The 14,072-nt window shown below is 34.1% G+C and overlaps 2 protein-coding genes across 2 annotated transcripts in view; one reads left to right on the top strand and one right to left on the bottom strand.

Moving 5' to 3' along the window:
• Positions 1-14,072, top strand: part of LOC149425129 (uncharacterized) — a 397,457-nt gene that overhangs the window by 341,016 nt on the left and 42,369 nt on the right. The gene's annotated exons all lie outside the window — the stretch shown is intronic.
• The window catches only part of LOC149425130 (uncharacterized), a 35,037-nt gene continuing 27,866 nt past the window's right edge, over positions 6,902-14,072 (bottom strand). Inside the window, exons 2-6 of the mRNA XM_089646632.1 lie at positions 8,301-8,362; positions 7,866-8,075; positions 7,579-7,773; positions 7,127-7,159; positions 6,902-6,952 (exon numbers count right to left, since the gene is read on the bottom strand). Coding sequence (XP_089502758.1) covers positions 6,902-6,952; positions 7,127-7,159; positions 7,579-7,773; positions 7,866-8,075; positions 8,301-8,362 — 551 coding nt within the window. The remainder of the gene's footprint in view (positions 6,953-7,126; positions 7,160-7,578; positions 7,774-7,865; positions 8,076-8,300; positions 8,363-14,072) is intronic.

The following is a 14,072-nucleotide window of genomic DNA, read 5'->3' as shown; positions in this document are numbered from 1 at the left end:
TATAATAAAAAATAGTATTCATTTCTCACAAGATATTTTAAAAAAATGTGTATTAAAAAGATTTAAAAAAACTGAAACATATATTTTTATTATTCATGTTATCTGTTTATTTATCTATTAAAAACAAATATTATCTTCATCAACTAACATACAAAATAATGCAATTAATTATTATTAATATTATAATTATTTTGTAATGCGTTCATGCGTCGCGCGGTTTAACATTTGTTTCGGGGCAACCCTGGCTTTTTTCGTTAAAATATGGTGTAAGCAAGTGGATATGAATGATTCGTTTGTTTTCAAAAATGGAATGATTTGAATGCTAGCTGGCACACAAAAGCAACAAAAAGTTTAGAAAATTGTTAATGTGTGTCATTCGACAAATCTTTAAATAGTATAAAATTAAGTCGCCATCCGCGTCTGTCTGTTTGTGGGCTTAGTTCTTAGTTAATATATATATTTACATATTATAATTATAGAAAGTAGAGAAAAGTCGATGTTTTTCATAGAATTCAAAACCTCAATACTTTACTCCAAATCATCCAAGACCCCGAGCACACGTCAGTTCGTTATGGAATAAAATTATTAAATAATTTTTAAAATACTTTTTAAAAAGTATTAAATACGTTTTCATAATCGCGGTTTTTTTTTCCTGCAACAATTTGCAATGGTGATATTTTGAATTATAATGTAATATTTTAGTTCTATGTTTTGAGTATTGTTTAAATGACTCTAAATATAAAAGAGAGTATTATTTTGTTTCCAAAAGTCGTTAAAAGTGATATCTCTTCTTGTGACATTAGTTTGCTAAAAGGACAAAGTGTAAACTCATTATATTTGAATTCTTCCTCACTATTATAATTAAAATTCTCCTCGTCAAGAATTTGTCGAGTAAAGTGTCAGGAGTGAAATATCTTCACCGTACACCGTTTAGAACTACGGAAACTTTTAAGGGTGGGAAAACACTTTTAGTGCGTTAGATCATTATTGTTAGTTTATTTGTTTAGCGCAATAATGCGCTATCAGGAATATACATTAATCAAATTAATTTCTTGTCAAACGAAGGCTTTTTTAGGCGGCAATTTCTTACAGGGCCTTTATCATCTTAGGGGATGCTGTGTGAAGGGTAGTTTTAAGGAAAAGAATGCGAAAAAGTTCTGGGAAGGAAAAAATGTATGAAAGGTGGGTAAGAATCGGGAATTCAGTGTGTTCAGGAATATGAATCACTAATTGCGGTGCAGGACGGCGGGTCGATAGAGTCCTGTTGGAGAAGTCAAAAGGACCTCAAGCAGTCACTCTCGATCCGGCCAGCTACATAGTGTGTGGGCAGACGTATCCGCCGACAAGACCTAGATAAACCCACCCCATGAACACGGACACCTCTGCTCACCAAAAGTGGCCAACCACTTGGAGTGACCTATGGCTGAGATGTTGTTATTTAATATATTTTTAATTACCATACCCATACCCGCCTCCCTGAAATGTTATATTCTTGAACCAGTTCTATGGATTATGGACGATCATGAAAAACTACACTTATTAACAAACTGGTAAGTGGAAATAATAATATAATTGAAAAATATTTTTTTTTTCAATAGATTATTAGCTTGTTTCACAAATCTATATCATACAATCAAATGTTCACCGTTTTGACTCACTCAGTACTACTTCACGGTAACCGGATAAAACAGAATATTATTATAACATAGTAAGTTTGGTGAAGTTTTTTCTTCAATGTCCTGTTATTTTAATGGAACCCGACAGCTCAAGCACTAGCAAGTTTTGTTTGTAGCCTAATTGGAGCGTCATCGTCATGCATATTGGGTCTTTGTATTTTATGCAGTTTTCTCCATATTTACGGCTAATACTTTTTCCGAAATTTTCGGCTTTGTACGAGTCCCCCCAATCTGCTTTCGTCTACCAGGGGCCTTAGCATGAGAAGTCGATATAGCCCTATAGCAATACGATATCGTTAAAATACGTCATCAATGAGCACTTAACGACATATGCTAGCACGATCAAAATATAACAACCGACGATTGTTAAAATTCCTTGTCTATGGTCAAAGTAGCGACGGTATCGTTAAAATTGCGAGCATGAGAATGTATCGATAGGATAACTTCCGACCGACGGTTGCTAAAAGCCCGCCGAATATAACGTGGGGTCTTGAGTGTCAGTTAAAACTTTGGTTGGCTGTCGATATACGTATTTTTTTAATAATGTCGTTCATTATGCAAAATTTCTGGTTCAATGAAAGGAGGCAGGTTAGGGAAGATCGTAGGATTGAAAGGCGTCGTTTACGCGATCAATTGAATCCGTTCGAACTTGCAGAGACGGAATTCAGACAATTGTTTCGAATATCGCGTATTATGGCTAGAGATCTCATTGATCAATTAACTCCTTTTCTAGTGTCAAAAAATACATTAGGACTTCCAGTATACATTAAAGTGAGAGTATTAAATATTATTGATATCTTAGTAAAACAAAAACACAATATAAATCTATCCACCACTAGAACGACCACGTGAAATAAATAAATTTGCTTCGATTGCTGATGACAATTTTTCACAATAAAGTGATTAAATGATCAAAAGTGAAGTTTATTAATTAGTTGTATTATTTATGATGTTGACAGGTACTCGCACCCATCAGCTTCTTTGCTACAGGGAGCTACCAACGTGGAGTAGGCCAAGATCACTTCTTGGCGATAGGGCAAACTACCGTTAGCAAGTGCATAAAACTGTTTATGAAAGCAGTTTTAGAACATCTGTACAGAAGATGGATACATTTTCCGGCTACAAATGAAGCCCGCAAGCAAGTAGAGAGTAGTTTTAGGGAAAAATTAAACTTTCCACATGTTCTGGGATGCATCGATTGCACCCACATCGCCATCGTCACCCCTTCCAGACACGAGGAGCAGTACAAAAACCACAAAGGATTTTATTCGCTGAATGTTCAAGTGGTAAATATTTTTTCAGAAATAAAACAGCCGGATTGTTGTTTTCAAATTTTATTGAAGGTTTTTTATGTTTGATAAACAGGTCTGCGATGCTACGTTGAAAATATTGAGCATCAACACACGCTTCCCGGGTACTGTCCATGACCAATTCATTTGGAATAATAGTTTAGTCAAAACTGAAATGAACAGACTATACAATCAGAGAATTGGGACATATTTCTTGCTAGGTATGTATTTCAACAACTCATTTAAAAAAAAAGGCAAAAAAATCATAATTTAGTAGTTATATGTACCTATTATAATGGGTGTTTTGTTTCAATCAGGCGATTCTGGATATACACTCGAGCCTTATCTGATGACACCAATATTGAATGCAGTCGAGGGGAGTGCCCAATACAGATACACAAAGGCGCACTGTGAGGCGAGATGTTCCGTAGAACGCCTATTTGGGGCATGGAAGGCTATATTCCGTTGCCTCAGGAAAGACAGAGTTCTCCATTATGAGCCCGATGCTGCTGGTCAAATAATTATTACTTGTGCTATACTATACAACATGATGAAGCACTATAAGTCAGTTTCCTTGTTGAACTATATGCATTTAAAAAAGTAAGGCAACAGTACAAAATATTAATAAATTGTTCTCTATTTTCAGATTAACAGACGATTATAATGATAATGCAGAGTTAAGAGAGGTTGAGCTGCTGCACCAGCCTGAAGATGTCAGCAGGGTTGTTGCAGCCCGCAGAGTGAGAGACGAACTAGTGCGAAAGTACTTCTCCCACGAATGATAATATATTAAACAAGGAAACTGACTTATAGTGCTTCATCATGTTCAAACATTGTATCGTATGTACCTACATTGTAAAAACAATTCACGCCTCACAGAGACATTGCAAGAGTTTGAAGAACTGCTACTAATCAAGTATACATATATGCAAAGCGCTGCATGCAATATTTCACAAAAAGAACTTCAATAGTACTTTAAAACATTGTATTGTATGTACCGACACTGTAAAAACTATTCACGCCTCACAGAAACATTGCAAGAGTTTGAAGAACTGCTACTAATCAAGTATACATATATGCAAAGCGCTGCATGCAATATTTCACAAAAAGAACTTCAATAGTACTTTAAAACATTGTATTGTATGTACCTACATTGTAAAAACAATTCACGCCTCACAGAGACATGGCAAGAGTTTGAAGAACTGCTACTAATCAAGTACATATTCATATATGCAAAGCGCTGCATGCAATATTTCACAACAAGTACTTCAAAAGTACTTTAAAACATTGTATTGTATGTACCTACATTGTAAAAACAATTCACGCCTCACAGAGACATTGCAAGAGTTTGAAGAACTGCTACTAATCAAGTATATGTATATGCAAAGTGCTGCATGCAATATTACACAACAAGTACTTTAAAATATTGTATTGTATGTATCTAAATTGTAAAAAAATGACATTTGTTGTTGAGTTTCACTTTTTCACAAGAAACATAAAAATTATGAACATACAAAACGTTAATAAAAATAAAAATTTAACACACAAAGTATACAATAAACTTATTATCTTGAAAATTATAAAAACTAATCGTATTCATCCTCCGACTCCAACTTCAACGTATAGTTGGGCGGGTTAGCAAATGATGTTGACGGTTGTTTCGATGGTTGAGTTTGTCTAGAATTAGAAATGTTTTATTAGAGATCTCATTCATTCTACTTTCATCGTACCTCCTAGCTGGACTGCTTGCCTCTCCAAGGACAATTGTTAATAATCGTGTTCCATCCCTTGTGAACATACTTCGCAATCTCTCAAGTGACATATTAAATAATGCAATATTTAATTTAATTTGTTCAGTTTTGTACATTAAATATTTTTAAAAGCCTGTATAGATGTATAGCAAATAAATACCTCGCCAACTGTCGTTGGAGTAAACCAAAGATATTAGAAGAACGAGATGTGCTATGAGCAGTTCATACTGTGTGGAATTGTTGTGCCCAGTGCTTAGAGTAATAATATACAAGAGACCGTGCTATGCGAAATGTTGTAAGTGGTTTTGGACCAAAGATGACCAAAGGGCATTTGGTCTACAAACTGATGCAGGGTTGTCAAAAGTTAAAACAATTAGGTATTTTGTCGTGAGTCGTAAATAATCAAATGCAATTTCTAGTATATATATTTTAATATATTACATTATAAATATGAACAATTAGAAAGTTATTATCATGTGAATAAAATTATAAAATAAATTTCATTTCCATCGAAAATTAACCTAACTCTTCAGGCCTCGACAGTATTTTTTCAGAGAGTCGAAATATTTCCGTTTAGCAAAAAAATCCAAATAAATAGAATATTTCTGAATGTATCCGAAAACTAAAAACTGTTTTGGAAAGATGATAAAATACGCTTCCAAATGTTATAATTCAAAATAAACATAATTTTTTTAATATAAAAATTTTGCATGCTAACATAAAAAAGTTTTAAAAATGGCAGACATCACAGTATTTCTAATTCTCCTAGGTTCTCCAGTGGTGACTGGTCTAACATGTGAGAAAGTAAGATATCATTAAGATATTACATTATTTTACCGCCAGATCGGCTAAGCGCCTCTCTGAAAACCCGTTCACTATTTGTACAAGTTAAAATTACGTCATCTGATGGATAAACTAATCTGACACAGGCGGGGAGGACACATTTGAGTTTGGTATAATCTGAAAATATTATTCTGTATTAGTTAAAAGTAAGTTAGTGGTTTATTAGTCAATAGTCATTACCAAATATTTTTTATGGTGGTGTCAAAGCGGATGAAAAAAAAATCATAAAAACCTTTTGTGTAACCAAGGGTACTCTTAAATTAGATTGAGGCACCGCGAAATCCGTTAGACGGACCTTTGTTTTCGTTGTGTCTAAGTGCTCAAATGTGCGGAACAGATTGCACTGTGGTATTTGGGAGTCCGATTTTCCCGATTTGTTGCACGAATCCATTTCATTAGCCTTTTTTCATCCTTTAGAAAACTGTAAATAGTTAAATATTTAATACTAAACCAATTTCAGCACAGCCCTGAATTTTTTATAACGAAAAAAAAAACAAAGACAAAAATTATTCCGTCTCTGTCCATTTACCAACAAATTAGCGTTCATATTATGAGAGAGAAAGAGACAGAGATACATTCAGATGCCGACTGAAATAGGTAAGTTGCATTTTTATAATTTAGCCAAGATTTCTTGTTAGTTAAACATATTAAAAGTGCATTAAAACGCATACAAAACGGATGTTTATTATATAGATACAAATAGTGCAAGGATTGTTTATATAATGGTGGAAGTTACTTGTGGTTTTGTAGTTAAGGATATAAAATATTTGATATCAAAGATGAATACAGTGAAAAACATGAATTCTTTAATAAATACCTGTGAAAACTGATTTTTTTTTGTTCCTTTCGAGCTTCGGTTGAAGCACCCATACATAGCACATATAGCCATAGCGTTTTTTTTTTAAATTCGCTCAATTAACGTAAAAATATCAATATGTTTGCACTTTTGAGCCTACGCACGGATGACAGATCACACTGGTGTGAACTTCGCCCGCTTTAAAAACTCGCTTCATACCGTTTAGACAGTATGTTTTTAACAGAAATTGTTTGTCTCTGTTTTTTGTACGTTAATGGAACCGAGCTAAAAGGGAGAGCATTATTTTGCGAGTATGTCAACGATTTGTACAAATATTAGTGCGGTCTCTTGTATATTATTACTCTAAGGCCCAGTGTCGCCGGTTTTGTTCACCAATACTACTGCACACCTTCGCTTACGCCAAGGTATCCGCACTAATACAGAGAACAGATTTCTGTGCGTACACGTCCCGATAGTATTCAAAGTACCCTAATTAGGTAGTACTCCGCCTACGGTCCGGCGGACAACATAGCATATCTCGTTCTTCTAATATCTTTGGAGTAAACAAACCCTTTCACGTTCCACTGCCGTGTATCTCTGAAACAAGAGATGATAATTCATTAATTTACTAACTTAATTTACATTCTATAGTAAATTAGTTATTAGTGCCAGTGAGACGAGACCAGAAAAGCACCATGTCTATGTAGACACTGTATCTTGCCCGGTCTCGGGGTGCCCTGACAAATAATTACAAAAAGGAACAGGAAATACCTCAAAAATGTCAGCAAATCGATCCATTGAACTCTGAAATGATAAATAACAACTCATTAATTTAATTTAAATAACAATAGGTAGTCGACATACTAAAAGGAAGATTATAAATTAATTTATTCATTTTGAATTTCTCGCCAAGCTGGATTTTACATGTTTATTAATTTTTTTTAACACAAAGAATATCTAAACAAACAGAAAAATAAAAACTCCATCGCGCAAAATGGAAAAATAGTACATTGGGAATAGTACAATAAATAAATGAAATAAGTCAAATCTGGGCATTTTATTTTGTTCTACTAAGATTTAATTCTAATTTAAAAGTACAGTGCCACACTTATAAGTTGGCGGTGGCCTAAACATGAATTGACGCTATTTCTTTATATTTTAATCTGGCAACTTACACGTATAGCGCTGTATTTGGGAGTGATTCGAAGAGAAATAGGAAATACCTTAAAAATATTGGAGAATTTATTAATAGCTCCCACAAGCTCCTTGGATGATTCGTTACTAGCCTCCTGCGCCATCACCATCCGAACCCCCACATCTGGCTTGTCAGTTAGCTTCCTCTTCTTGCTCGGGCGAGAAGGGGAAGCTAACTGCGCCGTCTGTAAATCTGTGGGCCCTTCTCCAACTTCATCGGAATACTGTAAAACACACAAATAATTTTCATTGATAATGAAAGATCAACTAAATTTTGACAGAATATATTATATTAACATTTTAAGACATTAGTGACCTCAACATCCTGCATTATGAGTTCAGGTCCCTCTCCTATACAGCTTTCTGGAAGTCCGCTGCCCTCAGAACTGGCTCTGCCGATGATGTTGATGACCTTCTGTGTCAGGTCAGTTAACACCGGTATCTCGGCAGTGTTTCCAGTCGTGAGGGCAGCTCGCTTGGCATCGGCGTTTTGGGCGCGCGACTTACATTTTAAGTCACGCCATGTCTGTAAAATGTAAAAATAATGTCAGGTTAAAAGTGATTTACGGTCTTATATCAAGTATGCAATTAGCGACAGGGAAGAATGGAAGAGGAGATTGGATAAAATTGCTGCAAACCAATCCCAGGATTGAAACCAGAGAGAGAGATCAAGTGTCTCGATGATAGATTATATTAGAAGGTCAGCAAAGTTTGCTGCAACCAGTTTGTATAGGTAGGTACAAATACTCACTGTTTTCCACTGCTCGGCTGACTTAGCAGGACCCAATTCTGCCAGTTGTTCCGCCACATTTCCTTATTTTTTTGGGAACCCTGAGGTCCCACAAACCTTCCAGCGGCGAACTCCGAATGGTCAGCCATATAGCTGGTTAGCAGATCCATTTGACTGGTCTTCGACCTTACTCTCTTCCTGAAATCATAATATCAGCATTTTGAATATCTTAAAATACTGCGTATGATTGAAATATTAGTAAAAATAACTTCAAAATTTTGACACAATAGAATGTAAGTATATCTCTTTGATAATAATGGAAATTCTTTCACATAAAAAGATAAATAAATTACTTACCCAGCTACCATTGCTTGCGACAGCGTAAAATATTAAAAAAAACAAGGCGGTTACAATGATCAAGCTTGAAATCTGACGTTTGACGTCTGACGTCTATCCAATTCATAGACAATTCCGTCCCAGTATTGCCAGCGTATATCGATTTGTATTTATTGCCTTATCGATGTCGTTAGAGATATCAATAGTGTTCTCATGCTAGGGAAGTCGTTATAAAATGGTCGGTAGATACGCTTAGCAATACGATATCGTTAAGTTCGATCGATTCTCATGCTAAGGCCCCAGGTGCGTTGATACCGCGTTTCCTAATAAAATTGTTTTGTTCGTTTTACGGCTTTGAATATAAAAACGGGCTTTGTATGTTTTTTATCTATCAAATCATAGACCGTAGTTAAACTTCCCTTCGGGATCGTTATGTCTTCCCTCATAATCAACTTTCCATTATGTTTCCATTATTTTTACCAAACAAATAAGATTTATTATTATGGAGCAACTTTTTGATTCACAGAACATAACCAGATTTTCATCGTAACACTTTGGATATTTTGTTGACAAAGCATTGTTCTCTTTTGGCGTTTAAATATTATTTTATAACTGTACCAGTATTTTTATAAAGCTTTCGTGGCTTTGAATTTATATAATGGATCCATTAAAAGTGAATCGTTTAGCAATAATACTCGTCAGTTTTCAAAAAACAATTATTTACGATCTCCCTGGCAGAGTAGTTTAATCCGTAACTCTGGGTTTAAATACTTGGAGTTAAAACCAAGAAGATTGAAAACAATAATTCTTTTTCGACTTTTTTTCTTCAAATATATCTAAAATAATTTCTTTAAAATAGCTTATTTTCGCATCGATCCTCGTTAGAGACCACAATTCCGAAATAGATATAGGGTTTGATAACTGGATTTTCTTTTCCTACCTGTTTTGTGTAATTACTAAAGACTCCCAACTACCCTGAAGCCAGTGGAACTACAACATTTCTAATATTGATATTTCTAATAAGCTGAACGGAGTAGGTACGATAAATAATCTAACAATTAAAATGGAATAGTACTTGGCAAGCCACATATTTTTTATATTAAATAAATCATATAATATATTTTATTTCATTTTTTCGCTGATAAATTCATTAATTTCGCAGTATGACTTGTGAATGGTTGCACGCATCGGAAATGTCCCTCCTAGACCTGCTGTGCCTCTACCTGTTAGCCTTATAAAGGCACCCTCCCCAATCTATTATGCAGTGAATTCATACCACCCTAGTCCCTACCTTCTGCGCGGAAAGACATACTCTAATATGGGTCAACACGTCAAAATGTTATATGATGAATGATGTCACCATTTATCATAAGATGACGTTATATGGAAAAAGTAATGAATGCTTTTACTGAACATGAACATAGGTTCTCTATAAGGTGACTCAGTTAGAGTAGAGTGAGAATTTATTTATTTCTCGGACTAGGATCGTTCATAATAAATATTATTCTATTCTTCAGTTGGTAGAGCGGTGCCCCGGCAAGGCAAGGTTCCTGGGTTCGAGTCCTAGATGTAACGGTATCTTTTTCTGTTTCAAATTTTCGTTTAGGAATCGTTAATTTTGTCTTCCTTAATTAAATATTACAATTTGAGGTTTTTCTCACTTAGTTATTCCAAAATAAAATATTCATCCTAGACTTGCAGAAAAAGTCAATAGATGTTTAAAATTAAAATAAGATATTTTAATCTAAGACATATATTGCATTTAGTTCGAGTTAAATCTTGCGATCATACATAAAGATAGCAACCGAAAAAAATGAAGACAATGTTGGTAGTTCTTAATCAAAGTATGATACAGTTAAATATGACCGAAGGAGATAGGGTCCCATTAACTCAGTTGGTAGAACGATGCCCCGGCAAGGCAAGGGTCCTGTGTTCAAGCCCTAGATTTGACCGTATCTTTTTGTCAATTTTTTTTGTTTTAGGAATCGCTAATATTTTCTTCAATAAATAAATATTATTCTCACTCAAAGCACATTTCAATGTTTCAAAATTATACTAGTCTACATTTCGAAAACCACAAAAATATTATTAAATTATTTGCAAAGAAGTGATAATAATGCCTTTTCCAGTATAAAAATAAGGCGTAAATACTGTTAGTATCGTCCTCGAAGAAGAACACCATTCAGAAATGAAAGGTTAGTTGAATGGTATTAGGCGGATTTGGTGGCCAGACCTGAATAGCCAGGTACTTCTTAACGTTTTTCTTTCACGTCTCTTCCCCTTCCAACTATCTTAAACCACAAAATAAGCCCTAATTGAGAATTTGGATACCTTGGGTCAAAACACAAAAAAACTTTGTGTTGTAAAAACCGTACCGGGAAATATGAGTAGAGGTCTGGAAATTTGGTATATTACCTAGAAGCATAATATGTATACCTTTCCCAATCTATTGATGAAATTTCACATGATGCATAATATTCCTTCTTGAACGTCCGCCTCCGCACCGTTGCTCTTTATAAGCTTATTTATAGCGTTTAATAATAGCTAATAATTACATATAATAATGATAAATTATTGGATTGGTTAAGTGGGAAGGTTAAGTGAGGTTAAAGGTGAGAAAGTACAAGCAAAACAAAAACTACAAAATATTTAGGAAAAATACTTTAATGGTTTATAGCACTTTTCTAGATTGATGGGGCTAATGACTTTATCCAGTGTTCTTCGGTGCTGGAATCTGGACTTCATAATTAATATATTCCATAAAACTAACTGTCACACAAAATATAATTGCAAATCATGGCTTCACAAAAATGTTAGCAAGGAAACCTTTACCTGTATTAAATGTAATTATATCTATGGAGACAAATGTAATGTATTAAAATAAACCGTTGGTAACGTATTTCGTGTGTTCCAAACGATACAAAAATTATTGCATTCATTTTGTTAGTTTGTTTTTTTAAATATAATGATCACGCATTTTCTATTAAATTTGTATTATCATAATATTAACATGACGTTGGCAATAATACTTCAGTCGAATTGAGCAGGGGAGTGCATATTAACATAACATTGGTAAAATGTGTACAGTCAAATTGAGCAGGGGAGTGTGTATGAACATAACATTGGCAAAATGTTTACAGTCAAATTAAGCAGGGGAGGTATATTAAAATAAATAATGTCTTATAAATATATTAATTTTTTTTATAAACTCTGGTTTTAAAATACAAATGAAAATTTCTTAAATGATTTTTATAACGATTCATTGGTCAGAAATAAATCATTTTGTCCATTCATTAATTTTGCCCATATCTAAACACATAAAAATGGTAAATTCAAATGAAGATCTAACTTGAAAGTTTTCATAGTCTTTTTTCTGAAAAACACATAAATTAACTTAAAATACTCACGTCACTACCATCAGCAGTTGCAGGATGAATATTTTCAAAGACATTCTGAACCATCAAATCTTTAACCAAATGAAGAAAAATAAATAATGTATTAACTAACAATATGTCAGTGGCTTGCTTTGTCCTTTAAGTACGTTCCCATAATTTCAAAGTATGGCTGTATACAGTGTATACCGGTCGATTAAACTCCATCATCCTTCCCATACTCAGGGCAAATATTCCAAGACAAACAAATCCGTGCCTCCTGCTGTATCGGTCTCACCAGGACGGTAGTACTCCTGGAAGGGGCAGTTTAGTCGTATTACCAGTTTATCTTTTACCAAGTTTTACCAAGGCTCAAAAACAAGAAAAAAAATCTAATATCATTTCACACATTTTGGTAATTTGAAATTTCTTTATCATTTGTACAGCAAATATTTTTTATTCTTTGAAACACACCCCTTTACAAAAAACAATTTGTAATTTCCCACAACCTTATCTCCAATAATTTGGTACCCACTCACCGAGCAGTAACGTACAAATCTCTCTGCGATAGTTCTACGATCTCATTTGCTGTCAAGTAGTTCCCAGAATCTTACCGTTTCCAGCCATTTGGCCTCCATCCCTCGCCATCCCTCATTCCGAGACAAATGAGTCAACAGCGCCTTCTGCCGATCTCGAGTTACACGTCTCGGCTACTGACATAGCCTACTGAGTACTCGCAGAGAGCTTTTAAGGTCGACGGAAATTGGAAAAATGGCACAGTGACATACCTGGATCTCTAAATATTTTGGAGTTCTTTAAGGGAATACTTTTTGACTTTCAGGAAAAGTGTTGTTTGAGAAAAGGGCAACACATTTTCGTTTGTTCAGTGGGATTAATTGTATAATTTTATAACTAGAAAATGTGTTTTTTTTCGGGAATCTTTCTTTTAAATGGTTTTATGATCCCGCCAAATTTCTCGAAATTTTCATTTTCCGAATACCGAAATTCTGAAATATTCACTCCAAATCTTTCCGAAAACTGAAAATCTGGATGAAAATCACCCCAAAAATCATGTTCCTGAACAATCAAATTAGAAAAACATTACTAAACTTAACTAACCGTTTTTAAGGTCTGAACCAGATTTGCCTTTTTCATTTAAATGTCATTTACTGAACTGGTGTTTTAAAAAATGCTTAAAAATATTATTTTATATAACTTTTAGCAGTGCATATATCGCATTCATGATCATACTATAAAAATTAAATATTACGCCTTAGAATAAACTTATTAAATAATTTCACCAACGTAACTGTAAAAAATATTTTTATTTAATTTATTTGATAATTTTCCAAATAACTTCGTGGCCTGTAACAACAGTTTTATTCAGATACGATTTAAGATTTTCACGGCCAAAAGTATTATGGTGATTAATTTTTGGAATATTATGGCATGTTGTACTTGTGATATATACCTCCGATGAACACTGTCAAAAACGGTGGATAAATGAGGAGGAAATGCATCACGGGATGATAACACAAACATTATTCAAGATAAGAAATTTTATTCTAGATTTCGGTTTTCAGTATAACGCTTTGTGGGATATTACGAGACGCTGTTTTAATCCACTGCGAAATCTGTTAAAGCGTTTGACCTTTAGTTAAGGGTGTCGTATTGACGATCAGCATAACGTGAGGTTTTGATGACATCGCCTGAGAGCCCATGGGATAATCCTAAAGTAATCATGGCCAAGATATCCGGTTAAGCTGAAAAAGATTATTCTTATTCCGAACCCCTACTTATTATTTATTCTGCATAGGAAATTCTTTGATATATAGACTTTCCCCAGAAGGGTCTTTTTCATAGTTGTAGCATTTATTTTAAGGTTGTGGATTATTTCAACCTCACTGGGATAAACCTGGTCAAAAATAATTCCCCTGATTATATTAAAATATGCATCACGTTGTTACATTTTTGTGATTTTTTTTTCTTAATCTTGGTCTACTTATTCCAGAAAAAACCATGCTGAGAACATAATCCTTCTCAAACAAAAAACCTTCTGAAAGCTTTTAGAAATATCTATTGTACC

This window comes from Hesperophylax consimilis, chromosome 3 (genome assembly GCF_061612785.1).
Source record: "Hesperophylax consimilis isolate HC1 chromosome 3, BYU_Hcon_1.0, whole genome shotgun sequence".
Lineage (NCBI taxonomy): Eukaryota > Metazoa > Arthropoda > Insecta > Trichoptera > Limnephilidae > Hesperophylax > Hesperophylax consimilis.
The sequence above is the reverse complement of the archived record's forward strand: the minus strand, read 5'-3'. Positions and strand labels throughout refer to the sequence as shown.